Here is a 19,475-nt window from a genome sequence, read left to right as displayed (position 1 = left end):
ATTCAGGGGATGGGGCAAAGCGGGGAGAAGACATAAAAAAAGACACCACCCGTTGCGGCGCTTGTACTCACCAGATGGCACTCCAAGTCTTTGGCAGGTCCTTCACTTGCTCCACGTCTTCGACTGAACGATCCGCCGCTGAAGAGTGGGAGCTAGTGAAGGGCCAGCTGCTAAAGGCCTGGACCACCACTGGGTAAGTAAAAATTAAAAAGGCACCTCTAGCCAGGGAAGGGATTCTTGGCTAGAGCTCATGGGGCCTGTAAGGGGCCCGGGGCAAATTGCCCCACTTGCCCCCTGGCAGCCCTGGTCAGATTTATAAAAATGCTGAAAGAGGCACTAATCTATATGCCCTAGGGCAGAGTTCTCCATCTTGTTCTTTCTGAGGTCCCCCCCAACATGCTATAAAAACTCCACAATAACTTGTTTATAAAAGCCAGGCTGGTGTTTGGGGATAACAAGCAGAGCAATTGCCCAGGGCCCCATGACAAATGGTCCTCTGCAAAGCTACATTGCTCAGGCTTCAGGCCCAAGTACTGGGGCTCAGCGACCTGGACTTCAGCCCCATGTGGGCTTTCTGCCCTGGGCCCCAGCAAGTCTAACACTGGCCCTGCATGGCAGACACCTGCTCGCGGCCACCCACAGCGCCCCAGGTCCCTGGCTGAGATCCACTGCTCTCGGGTCCCTTGATACAGCTGAAAAACGCATCCTTAAAGCAGCAATTTTACCCACCACACATCCCTACCCCTGTCCCTTTTCCTTCCAATCCCTCCCACCACCTCCACCGCCATTTTCAAACGCCCGGAGGAAAAAAGGAGCCTGGTAACACTCCCTGGAGGTTATTTTAGGACTATTTCATTCCCAAGTGGGTGAAGTTTTGTTTTAATTGTTATTTCTGTGATATGTATTAAAAGCGCTAAGACACATACACGGGGCTGCCTCGGGACGCAGCAAACCCGGCCCGGGGTGCTAGGCGCCCCCGACAAGGGCGGCGGGGGGGGGGGGCGCCCCTCCACCTGGCTGCTGCAGGGGCCGCCGGCCCGCAGTGATCCCCCCGGATGCAGCCGGGGGGTCCAGCGCTCCCCCGTCCCTTCGCTGCCCCGGCGACCTCACCCTCAGCAGCGTGTCCGCCAGGTAGATGACGCACCAGCCCCCCAGCACGCAAACCACCACCGGGATCGGGATCATTGCGGCACCGAGAAGGAGGCGGCGGCAGCAGCAGCGGTTGCCGCATACAGAGATACCCCCGGAACTAAACGTGTGTCGGAACCTTCCTGCAGCAGCCCCATTTTCTGGTCGGACACTTCCGAGATTAGGACACAGGAGAGACGACACAACCGGTAGCAGGGAGGTTGGATTACGTCATGCTGTATCTAACCTCCCTTGTCTTCCCTGCCCCAGGAAAAGCCATAGCGGCTGGTGCGCATGCGCTTGCTGCTGCCTGCAGCGGGTTGCGGCCTTTGAGTTTGCGCATGGGCGCTGAGCTTCCTGAGACGCCCCGTATACAACTAGGCAGGGTGCTGCAAGAGGAGCGCTTGTAGATTGTGCGCAGGCGCAGTGAAGTGGGAGAGCTTTTCAGGCTTCTCACGTAGTAATAGCTCAGCTTGGGCTGTGCGTGGGGCTGGAGCTGCGCATGCTCGGTGGGGGGGCTCTCACTGAAGGAGGAGCTTGCTGCACAGTGACGTTGCTCACCATCTGCTGTGCGCTCCGGTCACATGCAGCCCCTCTGGCCTGGTGTGGGGGAGAAGCCAGGCACATGCCTCCCTCCAGCACCCTGCACAGGGGCGAGGGGGAGGGCGCGGCCCCAGCCCCAGTCTATGCCCAGCGAGCACGATAGTTGACTATAATAGTGCCCTGCGGCAGAGGTGCTTGGCCTGATGGCCGAGGCGCTCCTTTAGCTGCCTGGGTTGAGTTAACCTGGCCCATGTTTTCAAACCCCAGACTGAGCCCAAGTGTCATATCCCAGCACCTGCCTGCGTGGCCTTCTCCTTGCTGCCCAATTTACCTGTTAATTTAAAAGGAAATTAAGTTTGTATCACTAGCTGGTGTAAAGAAAAGCTTTCCATTGTGAACTGTTACAATGCTGCCTTTCTGAGTGGGAAGAGAGAGGTCCTCTATGCAGGACAAATTCAATTATATCTGAGACCCTACTTACAACATAGGGTATGTTTGCTTGCACTTGAGGTAGTGTGTAGAGTGCATACACTGCAAACTCCCCCAGCATGTGTATAAATAGCAGTGTAGACAGTGATGCACTGCTTAGGTGAGTATATAGGGAAAGACGTTGGCATCAGGGAAAGGCTCCGGTTGCTTGAGTCTTTCATTGCAGTGGGGAATGGGTCTGTAAGGGAGCTTTTCCCTGCCACATTGAAAGACTGTGGAACTTGGGAGCTGCCAAAGCCTTTCCCCACTGCCACCCTCGTGACAGAGCTTTTTACTGCAATGTGTAGCTACACACTGTCATAAACAGATAGCTAAGGGTTAATGTCTCTTTCACCTGAAACACCTGACCAGAGAACCAATCAGGAAACCGGATTTTTTTTCAACTTTGGGTGGAGGGAATTGTGTGTCTGAGTCTTTTGTCTGTCTGCCTGCTGTCTCTGAGCTTTGGAGAAGTAGCTCTGTTTTCTAATCTTCTGTTTCTAAGTGTAAGGACAAAGAGATCAGATAGTAAGTTATATGGTTTCTTTTCTTTGGTATTTGCATGAATATAAGTGCTGGAGTGCTTTGATTTGTATTCTTTTTGAATAAGGCTGTTTATTCAATATTCTTTTAAGCAATTGACCCTGTGTTGTATCATCTTAATACAGAGAGAACATTTGTATTTTTTTCTTTCTTTTCATTTTCTTTTTCCATTTGTTTTTGTTGTTTTTCCATGTCTCGGCGGTGGGCCGCCTCTTCTTCTTCTTGCTTCCTTCTGTGGGCCAACTCATCTTCTGCTTGTTTCCTTCGGTAGGCTACCTCTTCTTCTTCTAGTTTTCTTTTGTGTGCTGCCTCTTGGGCTGCCTGTTCTCTTTGGAAGGCTGCCAGTTTCAGGTTTTCTTCCTTTTCTTTTATCTCCATCTCTTTTTGTTTTATTTCTAGTTCCTGTTTGTGTTTTTCCATCTCTCGCCTGTGTTCAGCTTCTTTGAATTGGTCTTCGGCCTCCATTTTTGTCCTGGTAGACATGGTTCCTGTTTTCTTGTGTTGGGGTGCCCTCCGGTGTTTCTCTTTTGAACTGCAGGCTCTGTTGCCTCCTGGAGTCTGCCTAGCAACAGTACTTTTTTTTCCCTTTCTCTCTCTAGCTAATGTTCAATGAAGGGAAACCAGAAAAACCACTTTATTTGCATGCATATAAGTGCTGGTACTTGCCTCCTAATGGGAGGGCTATTGCATGACAAAAGACTGGTGATAGCCCTTAACGACTTCTTGCTTAACATGCAAGGCACAAACTACCAGAGAGAGCAGAAAAAAAATTCTCTCTGGTTCCCTTTTAAAACCAACTGTTTCTCTCTGCTAAAAAGCCCTTAGCAGAGAAAAGAAAAATATAATATTCCTACTGGCTTCTGGATTCTGTCTATCTCCCGCCACTGCCACTCATGTTATAACCTTATTCCCAGATTTGGACCTTAGCGTCCAAAATATGGGGGTTAGCATGAAAGCCTCCAAGCTTAGTTACCAGCTTGGACCTGGTACTTGCTGCCACCACCCAAAAAATTAGAGTGTTTTGGGGCACTCTGGTCCCCCTGAAAAACCTTCCCTGGGGACCCCAAGACCCAAATCCCTTGAGTCTCACAACAAAGGGAAATAATCCTGTTTCCCTTCCCCCCTCCAGGTGCTCCTGGAGAGATACACAGACACAAGCTCTGTGAAACTACACAGAGTGATTCCCCCTCTCCGTTCCCCAGTCCTGGGAACAAAAAGGACTTTCCTATTCCCCAGAGGGAATGCAAAATCAGGCTAGCCAATTCAACACACACAGACCTCCCCTGATTTCTTCCTCCCACCAATTCCCTGGTGAGTACAGACTCAATTTCCCTGAAGTAAAGAAAAACTCCAACAGGTCTTAAAAGAAAGCTTTATATAAAAAAGAAAGAAAAAAATACAAATGTTCTCTCTGTATTAAGATGATACAACACAGGGTCAATTGCTTAAAAGAATATTGAATAAACAGCCTTATTCAAAAAGAATACAAATCAAAGCACTCCAGCACTTATATTCATGCAAATACCAAAGAAAAGAAACCATATAACTTACTATCTGATCTCTTTGTCCTTACACTTAGAAACAGAAGATTAGAAAACAGAGCTACTTCTCCAAAGCTCAGAGACAGCAGGCAGACAGACAAAAGACTCAGACACACAATTCCCTCCACCCAAAGTTGAAAAAAAATCCGGTTTCCTGATTGGTTCTCTGGTCAGGTGTTTCAGGTGAAAGAGACATTAACCCTTAGCTATCTGTTTATGACACACACCATAGCATGGACACAACTTGCCTTTCACTAGGTACGTAGCTACACCTTCCCACACACCACCCCAAGTGTTGACAGGATCACAGTTGTATTCTCTCAGTGTTCAGCAAAGATTCCATTTTTGGCTTCAAGTCTGCAGATTTGTACAGGCAGAGCCCTCAGGCCATGTGGAGCCCCACAGAAATCACTGAGGCTTTGCACAGCTCTAGGGATCCACCAAAGAAAATCTGAACACAGAACTGGGGGCTCATATTATAGACAGGATCTGGCTGTGTTTAACCATCTCCATGGATTGGAGAAGAACATGCATATAGGAGGTGATCACAAAAACATAAATCCTTGTGGTGAAGTCCCTATCTGAAAGAAACGATCACAACTTCCAAAAGCTACTTGCAGCAGTAGAGTATAAATCAGGTGCCAGAATATGGGAGTGTTTTCATTTAGTCTGATTTCATATCAAGTAATAGCAAAATTAGGTCCTAGAATAATACCAGGACTGATTTAGGGACCCAGAGAAGATATCTGAGTAATTTTTTCCCAGTGCTGGCATAGTATTTTGGCATAAATAATCATATAAATAATTTTACAAATGTACTAGCATTATCAACTGAATTTTTAAAATACAGTATTAAAGAAAAAAAATTGCAGCACAAATTATGTGGCCAAATCATTTGGGTGTTTCCTCATTAACTCTTCTGTACTCCCTAGTTATAAAGATTAACACATTTCCCCTTTCCTTCCCCAGTGTTCTTGTCTTCTATGCATAACTATACAAATACACCACTTTGTATCCGGCTGAAGAAGTGAAATTTTATTGAAACTTGTAGGAAGGTCAGAATTGATTTTAGAAAGTATATAGAAGTGATTTACAGTTCTACCTACATGAACTAATTTTGTTTTTTATTAGATTCCTTTTGGGGAAAAAAACAATTGTGCTTTTCTTTTTTATCAATATTTCTAAAAAAGTTTAATTAATACTTCCAAAATTCAGCCCTTTTAGCATTTTTTTCATCAATTTCCGCAGAAAGCCTGTTGCAGAAGTGTGGGAGTCAATTCAAAACTAATTCCACAAGGGCTGACTATGGCTATTCTGTAGCTGTTCATCATCTATTCAATTCTTATGTATGCTCATTTGAAGACTAGCTACACAGAGCAATGATGCAGCTGTAGTTATATTAATGGCACACATATTTAAAGTAGGGCTGTCAAGCGATTAAAAAAATTAATCACGATTAATCATGCAATTAATCGTGCTGTTAAACAATAATACAATACCATTTATTTAAATATTTTGGATGTTGTCTACATTTTCAAATATGTTTATTTCAATTACAACACAGAATACAAAATGTACAGTGCTCACTTTATAGTTATTTTTATTACAAATATTTGCACTGTAAAAAACTGAAAAGTATATTTCAATTCCCCAATTACAAGTAGTGTAGTGCAATCTTTTTATCCTGAAAATTGAACTTACAAATATAGAATTATACAAAAAAACTACATTCAAAAATAAAACACTGTAAAACTTTAGAGCCTATAAGTCTACTCAGTTCTACTTTTTGTTCAGCCAGTTACTCAGACAAATAAGTTTGGTTACAATTTGCAGGTGATGCTGCTGCTCCTTCCTGTTTACAATGTCACCTGAAAGTGAGAACAGGAGTTCGTGTGGCACTGTTGTAGCCAGCGTTGCAAGATATTTACATGCTAGATGCATTAAAGATTCATATGTCCCTTCATGCTTCAACTACCATTCCAGAGGATATGTATCCATGCTGATGACAGGTTCTGCTTGATAATGATCCACAGCAGAGCGGATTGACGCATGTTCATTTTCATCATCGAGTCAGATGCCACCAGCAGAAGGTTGATTTTCTTTTTTGGTGGTTCAGGTTCTGTAGTTTCTGCATCGGAGTGTTGCTCTTTTAAGACATCTGAAAGCATTCTCCACACCTCGTTCCTCTCAGATTTTGGAAAGCACTTCAGATTCTTAAACCTTATGTTGAGCGTTGTATCTATTCTTAGGAATGTCATATTTCTTTGTGTTTTGTCAAATCTGCCGTGAAAGGGTCCTTAAAATCTGCTAGGTCATCATCCGAGACTGCTATAACATGAAATATATCGCAGAATGTGGGTAAAACAGAGCAGGAGGCATACAATTCTCCCCCAAGGAGTTCAGTCACAAATTTAATAACATATATTTTTTTTAACGAGAGTCATCACCATGGAAGCATGTCTTTTGGAATGGTGGCCAAAGCATGAAGGGGCATACGAATGTTTAGCATATCTGTCACATAAATACCTTGCAATTCCGGCTACAAAAGTGGCGAGCGAATGCCTGTTCTCACTTTCAGGTGACATTGTAAATAAGAAGCCAGCAACATTATCTCCTGTAACTGTAAGCAAACTTGTTTGTCTTAGCGATTGTCTGAACAAGAAGTAGGACCGCGTGGACCTGTAGGCACTAAAGTTTTACACTGTTTTGTTTTTCAGTCCAGTTATGTAAAAAAAAAAAAAAATCTACATTTGTAAGTTACACTTTCATGATAAAGAGATTACACTACAGTACTTGTATGAGGTGAATTGAAATACTATTTCTTTTGTTTATCATTTTTACAGTGCAAATATTTGTAGTAAAAATAATACTATAAAGTGAGCACTGTACACTTTGTATTCTTTGTTGTAACTGAAGTCAATATATTTGAAAATGTAGAAAAACATCCAAAAATAATAAACTTCAACTGGGATTTGCAATTAAAACTACGATTAATCACGATTAATTTTTTCATTGCAATTCATTTTTTTGTTAATGGTGTGAGTTAACTGCAATTAATCGACAGCCTTAATTTAAAGATAAAAAGGAAAATTCTACTAGCCTCATGCACAAAAATGCATCTAGTGTAAACCTAAACTACGTGCTCCCAGGCTAGCCTTTGGGAATATCTTAAAGTGTATAGAATCATCTCCTGCAAACAGTTATGTATGTGAATAATCTTACTCACATGAGTAGTCTCACTGAACTCAATCACAGTAAATAAGATCTGTGCCTGCTATTATGTGTTTGCAGGATTGGGTCTATAAAAGGCTTCTGAGAACTTTGTAAAATACTGTTTGTGAAACTGGCGCAGAACTCTGGCAGTGCAAATCAAAAAGAATGTTCCTAAAATATACTCTGTACATCTTACAGATAGAAGTCCCAATACAGATAAACACACAAAATTGCTGGCTTCTGCAGAAGAGGGAGCTTCCCATGATGCAGAAGACATATTTTTGAGTGAATTGAACACTGAAACTGATTGTCCTCTTACTTCTATGACTTCAGTGAGTATTTTGAATGTGACAGGAATGCATGAATGAGCCCTGTATTGTAATAATATATGAGGCTGCTCAAGAATGGTCCTTATGGAAGCAAGTCGTTAGATTTTATATTTTATTATTTTTATGCCAGAATTAAAGGATTTACCACTTAAGATAGCTAGGATAGACATACCCTCAGTTTGTGTTTGCAGACTTGCAGAGAATGCAGGGGTTTGCATTCTGGCTTCTGTAAAGTGTATCTAGTGTGTAATATGCAGTAAATAAATAAATCAATGTAAAACACACTGCAGAGATTAGAAAAAAAATATAGACAGCATTGTACAGACCAGGTAATCTTTCTCAATTTAATGAAGTACTTAAGCACATGTTTAAGTCCTTCCCTATTCAATTCAGCAAAACATTTATGCATGTGCTTTATTATTAATATTTATATTACCATAGCACCTAGGAGCCCTAGGCATGAAGTTGCATTGATGTGTGTAGTCCCATTGGTTTTATATTAGATGGTCAAGATTAAAGATTAAGATGGAATAAGAGGATTTCAATAAGGCTACCTATGTAAGTAGGTACTACACAGTTTGAGTGAGAGTTGCAGAATCAGGCCCTAAGTAGGCAGCAGCCACATCCTGCACTAGCTGATGTTTCCAAGTGGCCTTCAAGGGTAGCCTCCATGTACAGCACACAGCAATAATACAAGGTGAATGTAAAGGCATGGATAATTATGGCAAAGTCTATATACTAAAGCAGCAATATGAAAATGCAAATATCATATGCTACCTTCTGAAATAGGCAGATCTTGCAAAAATAGAGCAAACACCAGCTCACTTCCAATTCCTCCGCAAAGTTTCAAGGCCATATATGAATCACCAGAAAGCATGAAAATAGGATGTGCAGTTTATCACCACTGTGACATATGGATCAATTTCCTGCAATAGCCTTGAGAAACCTTTTTGAATTAAGTTTAAGTAGCTTTGGATTCCATTGTATTAAATGTAAAGTTTATACATTATTTTGGGAAGTGTTGAGAGTATCAAAGGCCTATTGTAAACAATGTGTCAGACAAGCAAGAATTGTTGGGACAAAGTTAAGCAGATTTCCTAGGAAATACCTGTGAAGGAGGTGAATGCAAATTCCCACCTTTAGACACAACCTTTTGCAGCTGCACCCTGAGGAGGGAGCCAGTGTCTGCTGATCACCTGTTACTTGAGGACTCTATCAAAGGCCCAAACTTTATCTGGGAAAGAATGAACTGTGCATAGTTGTTCTTGTTATGAATTTGTAACCACAGAAAATCCCTCTGAATGGCTGTTCAGCTACCAGAGCCTTTATTGGAGGTGGGATGATCTCTGGCAAGCTTAGTAGCATTTGTATAAGTTCTTTTATTGTGTTTATTATGTTTTTTCTGTAACACTTTCATCTTAAGAATAAATGTGCTTGCTTAGAAAGGGCTCTGTGATAACTTATAACTGTTGGCAATTACATTGTTCGTAGTCTTTGAAGAATAAGCAAAGTACGGGTACTGGCCTGGTTAGCCAGTCTGCCTTGCTGAGAATAACACAGTGTAGGCAGGGAACTGTGCAGCCTGGAAAAAGCTCATTCAGGTGCGAGAGAGACACAAGTCTCCCCCCAAGAGAGGTGCTGGCTGAGGAGCCAGAATCCTAAAAGTGACTGCCCTTGGTGAGCCCCGGAGAGGAAATACAGGTGTAGTTGCTCAGAACTATGACAATCACTATTTCAGTATTGTTAAACTCAGTGGATAATGTCTCAGTATGTGTGGCTAGAATATGATTATCAAGTGTCAAAATGTAAAACATATGATCCAGTTAGAATCTGTAAGTTTCTGAATGATAGCTCTTTATACTTCTATTGTTCTTTTGGTCAAAGGATCCCAAAGAATTTAAAAAATATTAATTTGCCTTACAATATCCTGTGAGGCAGAGAAGCAGAGTGCCATTCCCATTGTACAGATAGGGAAACTCCAGCACAGGGCTGAATATTTTGCACAAGGTCATATAGAAAACTTGTGGCTGATCTAGGACTTTCTGGACCCCCAATCTTATGCTTTTACCACAGATGATGTTAACTTCTATATGAAGATTAAAACAAAATCTATAAGCTACAGCAGGGATCAGCAACCTTTGGCTTGCAGCCCGCCAGAGTAAGCCCCCTGGTGGGCCGGGCCAGTTTGTTTACCTGCCGCGTCCACAGGTTTAGCCAATCGCAGCTCCCACTGTCCGCGGTTTGCTGTCCCAGGCCAATGAGGGCTGCGGGAGGTGGCGCAGGCTGAGGGATGTGCTGGCCGCCACTTCCCACAGCCCCTATGGGCCTGGAGCGGTGAACCGTGGCCAGTGAGACCCACAATCAGCCAAACCTGTGGACGCGGCAGGTAAACAAACCAGCCCAGCCCGCCAGGGAGCTTACCCTGGTGGGCTGCGTGCCAAAGGCTGCCGATCCCTGAGCTACAGGAAAAACATGCTCTGAAGAAAGCTAGGCAAAGACTACAGAAATGTTTCCACAAGTATTTATTTGAATTTTAAAATATATTTTGCTTCAGCCAGTCTGCACCCCTTATGGGTTTGCTTTGTGTGAAGATCTGAGCAATTGAATTTTACTGCCAAAAATGTCCACAGAAGGCTAGTATCAAAGTCATAAAGGCACAAATTTGTGGAAAGTGAATCTTTAATACACAGGTAAGTATTATCTAGGAAATCAGCATTAGGTAATATCATATTGCTTCCATTTCCCATCTGACACACACAGTTAAGCAATACAGCTTGAACTTCAACTACTCAAAATGTAGAATAAAGCATTCAAAACTGTATTTGTCAAATACATTAGAATAGTGTATTTGAGGAGTATTTTATCTGCTCATGGGTATTCCATGAGCAGAAAAACAGGGTGAATTTGTAAAGTTAGTTATTTGTTACAATTTATTCACAGAGCTATAGTTCTGATCCACAGTCATTTCAAGATGGTTCTGTTTAAAAACTGCATGTATGCAGATTAGTACTAAGACAAGTTAAATTCACAATATAATCACTGTTCCCAAACATCATTTTTATTGCATAAGAAATATGAGGTTTCTAAGGAAGAGCAAGAAGTTGTAGAGACAAAAATCTTTATTTACAGCGTACCTTTTTTGAATTTAGAAATATATTTTTGAGGCGCAAACTTGATGTATGAGAAGCATCATGCATTACCAGTAGTGAAGACAGTCAATCCATTTGATAGTTATATGAATACTCATTATATGAATACACATAACTAAACCATTAATGTTTCCTTTTAAAGCTACTCATTTTTTAGGAAGTTAGACTTACCCCCCACCCCCCAAGCTATATAGTCTATATTACAAGGTGACAGAGAATCATAGGACTGGAAGGGACCTTGAGAAGTCATTTAGTCCAGTCCCCTGCACTCCTCTAGTATTATCTAGTATTAGTATCTACAATCTACTATCTACTATACTAGTATTAAGTATCTAGTATTATCTAGACCAGTGGTGGGCTTCCCACAGCTGCCATTGGCTGGGAACGGCTAACCACAGCCACTGGGAGCTGTGGGCGGCTGTGCAAATGTAAACAAACAGTCTGGCAGCCCACCAGCAGATTACCCCGATGGGCCGTGTGTGCCCCGTGGGCCACAGGTTGCCCACCACTGGTCTAGACCATTCCTGACATGTGTCTGTCTAACCTGTTGTTAAAAATCTCCAATGATGGAGATTCCACAACCTCCCTAGGCAATGTATTCCAATGCTTAATCACCCTGACAGTTAGGAAGATTTTCCTAATGTCCAACATAAACCTCTCTTGCTTCAATTTAAGCCCATTGCTTCTTGTCCTATCCTCACAGGTTAAGACAAACAATTTTCCCCTCCTCCTTGTAACAACCTTTTACATACTTAAAAACTGTTATCATGACCTCTCTCACTCTTCTCTTCTCCAGACTAAACAAACCCAATTTGTTCCATCTTCCCTCATAGGTCATGTTTTCTAGACCTTTAATCATTTTTGTTGCTCTTCTCTGGACTCTCTCCAGAATGTCCACATTCTTCCTGAAATGTGACTCCCAGAACTGGACACAAAACTCCAGTTGAGGCCAAATCAGTGCAGAATAGAGCAGAAGAATTACTTCTCGTGTCTTGCTTACAACACTCCTGCTAATGCATCCCAGAATGATGTTTGCTTTTTTTTTGCAACAGCTTTACACTGTTGACTCATATTTAGATCATAGTCCACTGTGACCCCCCAGATCCCTTTCCGCAGTACTCCTTCCTAGGCCGTCATTTCCCATTTTGTATGTGTACAACTGATAGTTTCTTCCTAAATGGAGTACTTTGAACTTGTCCTATTGAATTTCATCCTATTTACTTCAGATCATTTCTCTAGTTTGTCCAGATCATTTTGAATTTTAATCCTATCCTCCAAAGCACTTGCAACCTCTCCCAGCTTGGTACCATTGGCAGACTTTATAAGTGCACTCTCTATGCCATTATCTAAATAATTGATGAAGATATTGAACAGAACAAGACTCAGAACTTATCTGTGAGCAGAAAGTAAAGTTCTCCCAATTCCCGTTTCTTTATAATAGATTCAGTGTGTTTTTTGTCACAGATGTAGGGCTAACTGCACCTCTGTACCCTTTCCAATCTGTCTGAATATACCCATTCAGTTGTCAATTGAGCCTTTAGCTATCCTGGAGTGGAATTCCAGAATTCTCCCATACTCCAATTCCATCACAGCTTTAGAAGCCTGTGCTATATTATGGGTGGGTGAGTGCAGGGGCTTATAGAAAAGCAGGAAGACTCTGAATGCCGGAGAATCACACATATACATCATTATACAGGAATACCTAAATCCATGTAAAACCTTATTCAGGTTAAAAAGATTTATGGCAAAAGCATAATAGCACTAATCAAAAATAATTGGGCATATAAATACAAAATAGAACATAATAAATGAATAAAGATAAAATCAAATTCAATCAGTCTCAGTGTCATAAGCAACTAGCTGCTAAATAACAAACAGATTTAGCTTGAGATTAATTATCTTCATCTCTAATTATTATTCATTTCAGCTTTGATCTATTATTGAAATGCCTAGACTTATTATTCATATATTACCATAAATACACATGAGGCTTTAAAAAATAATAAGGACCTGCCTTGACGTACTTTACTGTCTAAGGTCCTGATCCTATAGTGAGTTCTACATGTGTGCTGAAATCTGAAGTTTGCAGGATCAAACATAAATTCAGATGAGAACAACAGGAGGATATGACAAAACAGAGCTGGAGTGGGCACAGAAAGGTTTTACGGGTTATGATAAAGACAATACAATCAGGAGGTCACTTGGGTGAGTAAGTGCGTGAGTCTTGAAGTCTGCAAAGGGAGTTTTGGGGTTGTTCTGAGTGAATATTTGTAAGACTATAGCTCCCAAACATTTTTCGAAGAAGGAAGTTTTGAGAAATGACTTAATGAGGGGAGGGCAGTCACAGCAGACTATGGACCTGGTCCAACAAACATTTTAAACATGTGAGTAGTCCCATGGGACTTAAAGTTAATGTATAAGTATTTGCAGGAACAGGGCTCGCGTCAGGAAAAGGAGTTCACGCATAGGGAAATGGGCATAGGGCATGGATGGGGGAGGATACAAAAGAGATAGCTAGATGAGCTGAGTGAGGAGGAGCGTGGGGGAGGGGCAAGTGAGCAAAGGAAACAAGAACAGAGAGAGGAAGGAAATCAAGGCATAAGATGGTCACTACGGTGACTGGCACATTACAGAGATGTATATAGAGAGATTGATTTTAGATGATTAAAGAGTGATTATCCATCATTTCACTTACTCTATTTGAAAGATGTTCAGATCATAGGAGTTAGCCAGGCATATGATTGTTATGATGTTTTAAATGTAAAGAGTGCTTAAATTGCTATGTAAAACTAAGGAGAAGATGTGACACAGTTTTCTGAGTAAAATTTCAGGTGTCTGTTATTCATAGTGTAAGACCATTCTGGTCTTATGTAAAGATAGAGTCAAAGTTCTCTGTTAAGTTTCAGGTATCTGTTTACAAAAGTTAGTATGGACACCACAAACAAATACTAGGCACTTTTTTGTTGACCTTTTCTAACAACCCAATAAAATTGGTTCTTAAGTCTATGTTTGCATGGCATGCCTTAAAGGGATCAAACACAGGCTAACAGACAGGCCTCAAAACATAACTGTAAATGGTGACTCATTATCATCTTGGAGTACAGACCCTCTGTGTCAAGGTTCCTTCCCCACTCTGGACTTTAGAGTACAGATATGAGGACCTGCATGTGAACTCCTAAACTGAATTACCAGCTTAGATCTGGTTTTGCTGCCACCACTCCCAAATACTAGCTCTCTTCCCTGGATAGACTTGAGAGACTTCTTGACCAAGTTCCTGGTGAACACCGATCCAACCCCTTGGATCTTAACACAAGGAGAATTTAACCATCCCCCCTCCTTTCCCCCACCAATTCTTGGTGAGTCCAGATCCAACCCCCTTGGATCTTAAAACAAGGAAAAATTAATCAGGTTCTTAAAAGGAAGGCTTTTAATTAAAGAAAGAAAGGTAAAAATCATCTCTGTAAAATTAGGATGCAAAATAACTTTACAGGGTAATCAGATTCATAGAGCCCAAAGGAACCCCCTCCAGCCTTAGGTTCAAAGTTACAGCAAACAGAGGTAAATCCTCTTAGTAAAAAGAAACATTTACAAGTTGAGAAAACAAAGATAAAACTAACATGCCTTGCCTGGCTGTTACTTACAAGTTTGAAATATGAGAGACTGGTTCAGAAAGATTTGGACAGCATGGATTGATGTCTGGTCCCTCTTAGTCCCAAGAACGAACAACCCCAAAAAACAAAGAGCACACAAATAAAAGCCTTCCCCCCACCAAGATCTGAAAGTATTTGTCCCCTTATTGGTCCTTTGGGTCAGGTGTCAGCCAGGTTTCCTGAGCTTCTTAACCCTTTACAGGTAAAAGGATTTTGGTGTCTCTGGCCAGGAGGGATTTTATAGTATTGTACACAGGAGGGCTGTTCCCTTCCCTTTATAGTTATGACACTCTGTCTCAGTGGTTCTCAACCAGGGGGTTACGAGCAGGTTTCAGGGGGGTCCGCCAAGCAGGACCAGTGTTAGATTTGCTGGGGGCCAGGGCAGAAAACCTAAGCCCTGCTGTGCAGGGCTGAAGCCTGGGGCTCTGAGCCCCGCCACCCAGGGCTGAAGCAGACGCCTGAGCAACTTAGCTTCATGGGGGACCCTGTGGCATGGGATCCCAAGCAATTGCCCTGATTGCTACCCCTTAATGCCAGCCCTAACATTTATATGAAGAAAACTGTTGTTGTGGGATAGATGGGCCTGGAGTTTTTATAGCATGTTGGGGGGTCCTCAGAAAGAAAAAGGTTGAGAACCCCGACTCTATCTAGCAACCTGTCCTGAGAGCTTATACTATGCAGTGTCTGCCCAGTCCTTGTTATCAATGCTGACTCATCAGACTCTCCCTGTAGCTTAAGCACATCCGCTCCCAGAATTCTACCCAAAAGTCTGAACCTCCTGGGTTACCTTTTCAAAGGGCCACATGATAGGTGTACCACATAACACACAAAGAATTCTAACACATTATTGCTCTCTTCTTAATCACAGATTTACAAAAATAATAAACACATGCATTTCCCCTCCCTCTAGCTCACCCTTCCCTTGGGCATCCTGGGGGGTCCATCTGTGTTCAGGAAGGCAGGCTTCACACTGCCTCATCAGGCTACCACATGCAGCACCTCTGATCTGGTAAAAAGTAGCCAAGGAGCAAAAAGTCAGGTCCTGTCCTTTTATAACCTTCGAGACTGTCATGTGACCTCCTGGTCATTACCAACTGGTGACCTGGTTGCTAGGTGACCTCTCCCCTGACAAACCAGTTCTGGCTGGGAGCCAATCCGTTGTCTGCAATGTTTGTATGTTAGAGGACTATCTCAATTTAACCACCCTGTTGTTAGCTTGGCTCCACTACACCTTAGCATTTCAGCCCAGCATGGAGGTGAAGAGACCACAGAGAAGGCAACTAACCCCCACACTCAAAATGGACTTTGCTGGTTGGTCAAGATTCATAAAGACTTCATAATCTCACATGGAATTCAGAAATTGTACAAACAGATTTCCAAATAGTCATACAGACCCACTGGCTTTTAACCTTGAAGGTTTTAGGGTACATCTCTAGGAAAAAAAGTGTGTTCTTAAGTTAACCAACATGAGATAAAATTCTCGTGAAGTCAAGACAGTCTGTAGTTTTCATGAGTCAGCAAGTAGACGATGGGGAGCCTAGGGTTTACCTTCACCTGCTAATTCATGTGAAACCTACAAACTACCTTGTCTTCATGAGGATTTTATCTTGTGTTAATTACCATGCATTAGCTAACTCAGATAAAGAACACACCTTTTCCTCTAGTGAAGGCAAGGCCTTAGTTCAAATATTGCTGTGGTAATATCTTGAATGCCTATGCATTAAGTCCAGCCAATGTATGGGGACTCTGCCAAATGGCTATCTGCTCTAGCATCTGACATCAGTTGATAGACTCAACAAATAAAGATGATATAAATCTGCAGTTTTCAAATGTTGTTTTCATATGACAGGCACTTTTCAAACTGCACTTCCAGCTCCTTGAAGACAGCTGGCTTTTGAGAATCGAGCTGTACTTCAAAAGGTAACCCCCTGTGTAGCACAGCCAGACGTAGCTGAATGAAGCAGCTTAATACTTGCAGCTTCTTATCCAGGTTCTGTGTTATCTTTGGACAGGAGATATGGCCAGTCTTTCAGTACACAACCCATCCTCCCACATGACGTACATTATGTCTAGTTTTTTTAAAAATCTGCATATTTTCCTAAGAGTTTTTATTAATAATTATTTAACTCTTGAGATTTGTGTTTATTTTGTGAAATACCATTTAGGAGTTAGATACTGTGGGACTTTACTATTATCCTGTCTCCAACCTGACTCCATTTTCTGATTTACTTTTGTATATTTATAATACTAAATTGCAGGAGACCACAGGTGATTTAAAAAAATGTTCCTTTAGCACATTCAATAAAAGTAAGGTTTGACAGAGATCATTGAACTCTGATAGAATTATGCAAGTCCTGATACTGGAAAGCATTAATTCTTGTTATTTATATGATTTTTTTCAGAAGTTGTAGAAGGGGGGTGTTAAAAATGTATTTTTGGATGTTTCTAATGGGAACTGCAACAAAAGGATCAGTTTCCTGTTATTGATAAACTAGGAAATTGAAAGTTCTTGAAGTTGAAATTATCTGGATCTTTTATTTCATCCGCAGCGTATACAGTCTGAACTCAGTGACTGATGGGCCACATAAGGTTCAGAAGTCATTATAGATAAATCCTGTAGAGGTTGGATTCTTGTTAGCTAAACTTATTCACACTTTTTGAGGTCTCCTTGATGTTTCACTCCTTCCAGTCCACCACATTTGTCTCACTTCACTTCAACTCTCTCTCTCCAAACAGACTTCTGAGCACTAGTATGCTTTTCTACCCAGACAGACTTACCATATCCCACCAGCTCTTTTTCTTAGTTGATATGCCATTTGGGGGAGGGAGCATCGGTAATTAGTCTGAACTCTGTCTGCTAGACTTTGGACAAAAGCTCTATTCAAATCTATTACATGTGCTGGTGGGGATCAAGGGACCCCGAATGCATTTCCATTCCACAAAACCCAATGAACCCTCCTAACCTGACAACTGAAGACAGAGACTACCATAGCTCAGCAGAACTGCCAGATACACCATTCAGCAAAAGGAATTTGTCATGACATTGGTAATACAGTGGATGGTTCTTTGAACTTTCAAAAAAGATCAGATTTGTTTGTGTTCAAAATCTGGGGTCAGATTCAGCTGGTTCTTTTTTCCCCCCAAAGTTATTTGTCAAGAACTAAATCAGATGCTGCAGTGTAATGGTTTTAATTTCTTTTCAAAATGATATTGAATCACTGGCCCGCTTTAGACAAGATATTTATAGTATCAGTACATTGTTTTCAAGGAGTGTGTATGTATTTTAATCTTTCAGTACACTGAGCCTCTTCTTATGTTGTCAGTTATGCTATATATGGTGGCTACATTTTCCTAAGAGCAGAACTGAAACAACATAATTGTTTGTTCCACAACCCCACATTTCAATTTATCAAAAGGTTTTTGGTAAGTGAGATTTTAATGCTGTGCACAAAGAGTATGAGGCAACTGACAATATGATTTCTGTATATTAGATGTGGTCAAGGCTGTTATGTTCTAGGATTTGTATGGGTTACATTCACAATGTGGTTTGTGAAAGCCTAATATAAAATCTGGATAATGCAAACACAGCTATTAAAGATGTTAGAACTTCGGGATTTAGAACAAGGTCACCTGGCAGCGTCTAATGAGACCACTCTCCTTGATACAAGGCTAATTATTTCTTTGTGGAACAAATTGTAACAATAATCACCAATCTTCAATTTGAAAAAAAAACATAGAGAAAGAAAGAGAGAGAGAAAGAGAACAACATTTGTCAACTCAAAAATGTGTTTGCAACAAATATCGGTTAAGTTAATAAAATTTTATGATTTCCATTCCATTAGTACATTAAGTGTGAGTGGTAAACACTGTTTGCATATTATTTTATGTATTTCACTGTTTAAATAACCCTGCACTGTTATTAAATGTGTTGGCATAATTATCCAAGAACTCAGGAGAAAATTATTCTTTTCTTTTCTTCATGTTAAACATTTGTGTGGGTTAGGGAAAACTGAAAGATATATCATATATAATTTACATGACACTTTGTTAAATCATTTACCTTCTTCAAATGACATTTCTTTGATAGGCACAACTGAAGTCTGTCATTAACCCTCAAAACTGTTATGTTTTCAATCGTTAAAGAGCTTAGATTATTTTCAGTTTAGATTCCATGGAAGAGTAGCCTCTAGACCTGGGATGGCAATTGGCCCCTGACAGATGTATTAAACTTTTGTAGCACTGATCTATGTCAGGTACTTGGGCCCAGGAAATAAAATTCAGGCTCTTACAAGTACTCCTGCACATCACACATTTATTATATTAAGGGGAAAAAAGAAATGAACAAAAATAAAATTTCCATAAGAAAGAAAGCAATCAGCATTTCTCATTCTCTAAGATCTTCCATTTGAATCCTGTCATAATTCTTCCCTCTGGTAGATTTTGTACATTTAATACTCATTCATAACATTTTTTTCTGATATAGGTAGCTATTTCAATCATTAAAGTGTTGGCTAAAGCGAATAATGTATCTCATACTGGGACCCAAATCTCCACCTTCCTTCCCAAACCTCTTCAAGCAACAATGATAGAAATGTACTATATTGCATGAATATCTACTAGTTTGGGATAGTCTTATTTATAGATATGACTTTCCCTAATACCCAGCTAGAATTTCTATAGCTAAAATTAAGGGGAGTGAGACTTTGCATCCCCAAAGGGCTGGAGCTGGTCCTTTGAGACAGACACTCAAGAATGTTTTTTGATTCTCTTATTTTAAGAAGCCTTGCCTGTGTACAGTGAATGGAAATTGTGATTGCTCATTGTTGTATCTGGTGTTTTAGACTGCATTATACAGTTTGTGTTGCACTAAACCATGTTGAAGTAAAATAGTAAGACTGCTTTCCCCCTGGG

General features: G+C 41.1%; 2 protein-coding genes across 5 annotated transcripts in view; one reads left to right on the top strand and one right to left on the bottom strand.

Moving 5' to 3' along the window:
- MBTPS2 (membrane bound transcription factor peptidase, site 2) overlaps positions 1-1,444 on the bottom strand; it is a 36,028-nt gene extending 34,584 nt beyond the window's left edge. The window contains exon 1 of one of the 4 annotated variants that reach the window (XM_030574738.1): positions 1,145-1,444. In XM_030574738.1, the coding sequence (XP_030430598.1) occupies positions 1,145-1,231 (87 nt within the window). In that variant the 5' untranslated portion in view covers positions 1,232-1,444. Of the gene's footprint in view, positions 1-1,110 lie in introns of all 4 variants that reach the window. The other 3 variants (XM_030574746.1, XM_030574756.1, XM_030574766.1) reach the window with 3 other exon arrangements.
- A 6,301-nt stretch (positions 1,445-7,745) lies between these two features.
- SMPX (small muscle protein X-linked) overlaps positions 7,746-19,475 on the top strand; it is an 82,844-nt gene continuing 71,114 nt past the window's right edge. The window contains exon 1 of the mRNA XM_030574822.1: positions 7,746-7,768. The gene's annotated coding sequence lies outside the window, so the exon portion shown is untranslated. The remainder of the gene's footprint in view (positions 7,769-19,475) is intronic.

This window comes from Gopherus evgoodei, chromosome 1 (genome assembly GCF_007399415.2).
Source record: "Gopherus evgoodei ecotype Sinaloan lineage chromosome 1, rGopEvg1_v1.p, whole genome shotgun sequence".
Taxonomy (NCBI): Eukaryota; Metazoa; Chordata; order Testudines; family Testudinidae; genus Gopherus; species Gopherus evgoodei.
The sequence above is the reverse complement of the archived record's forward strand: the minus strand, read 5'-3'. Positions and strand labels throughout refer to the sequence as shown.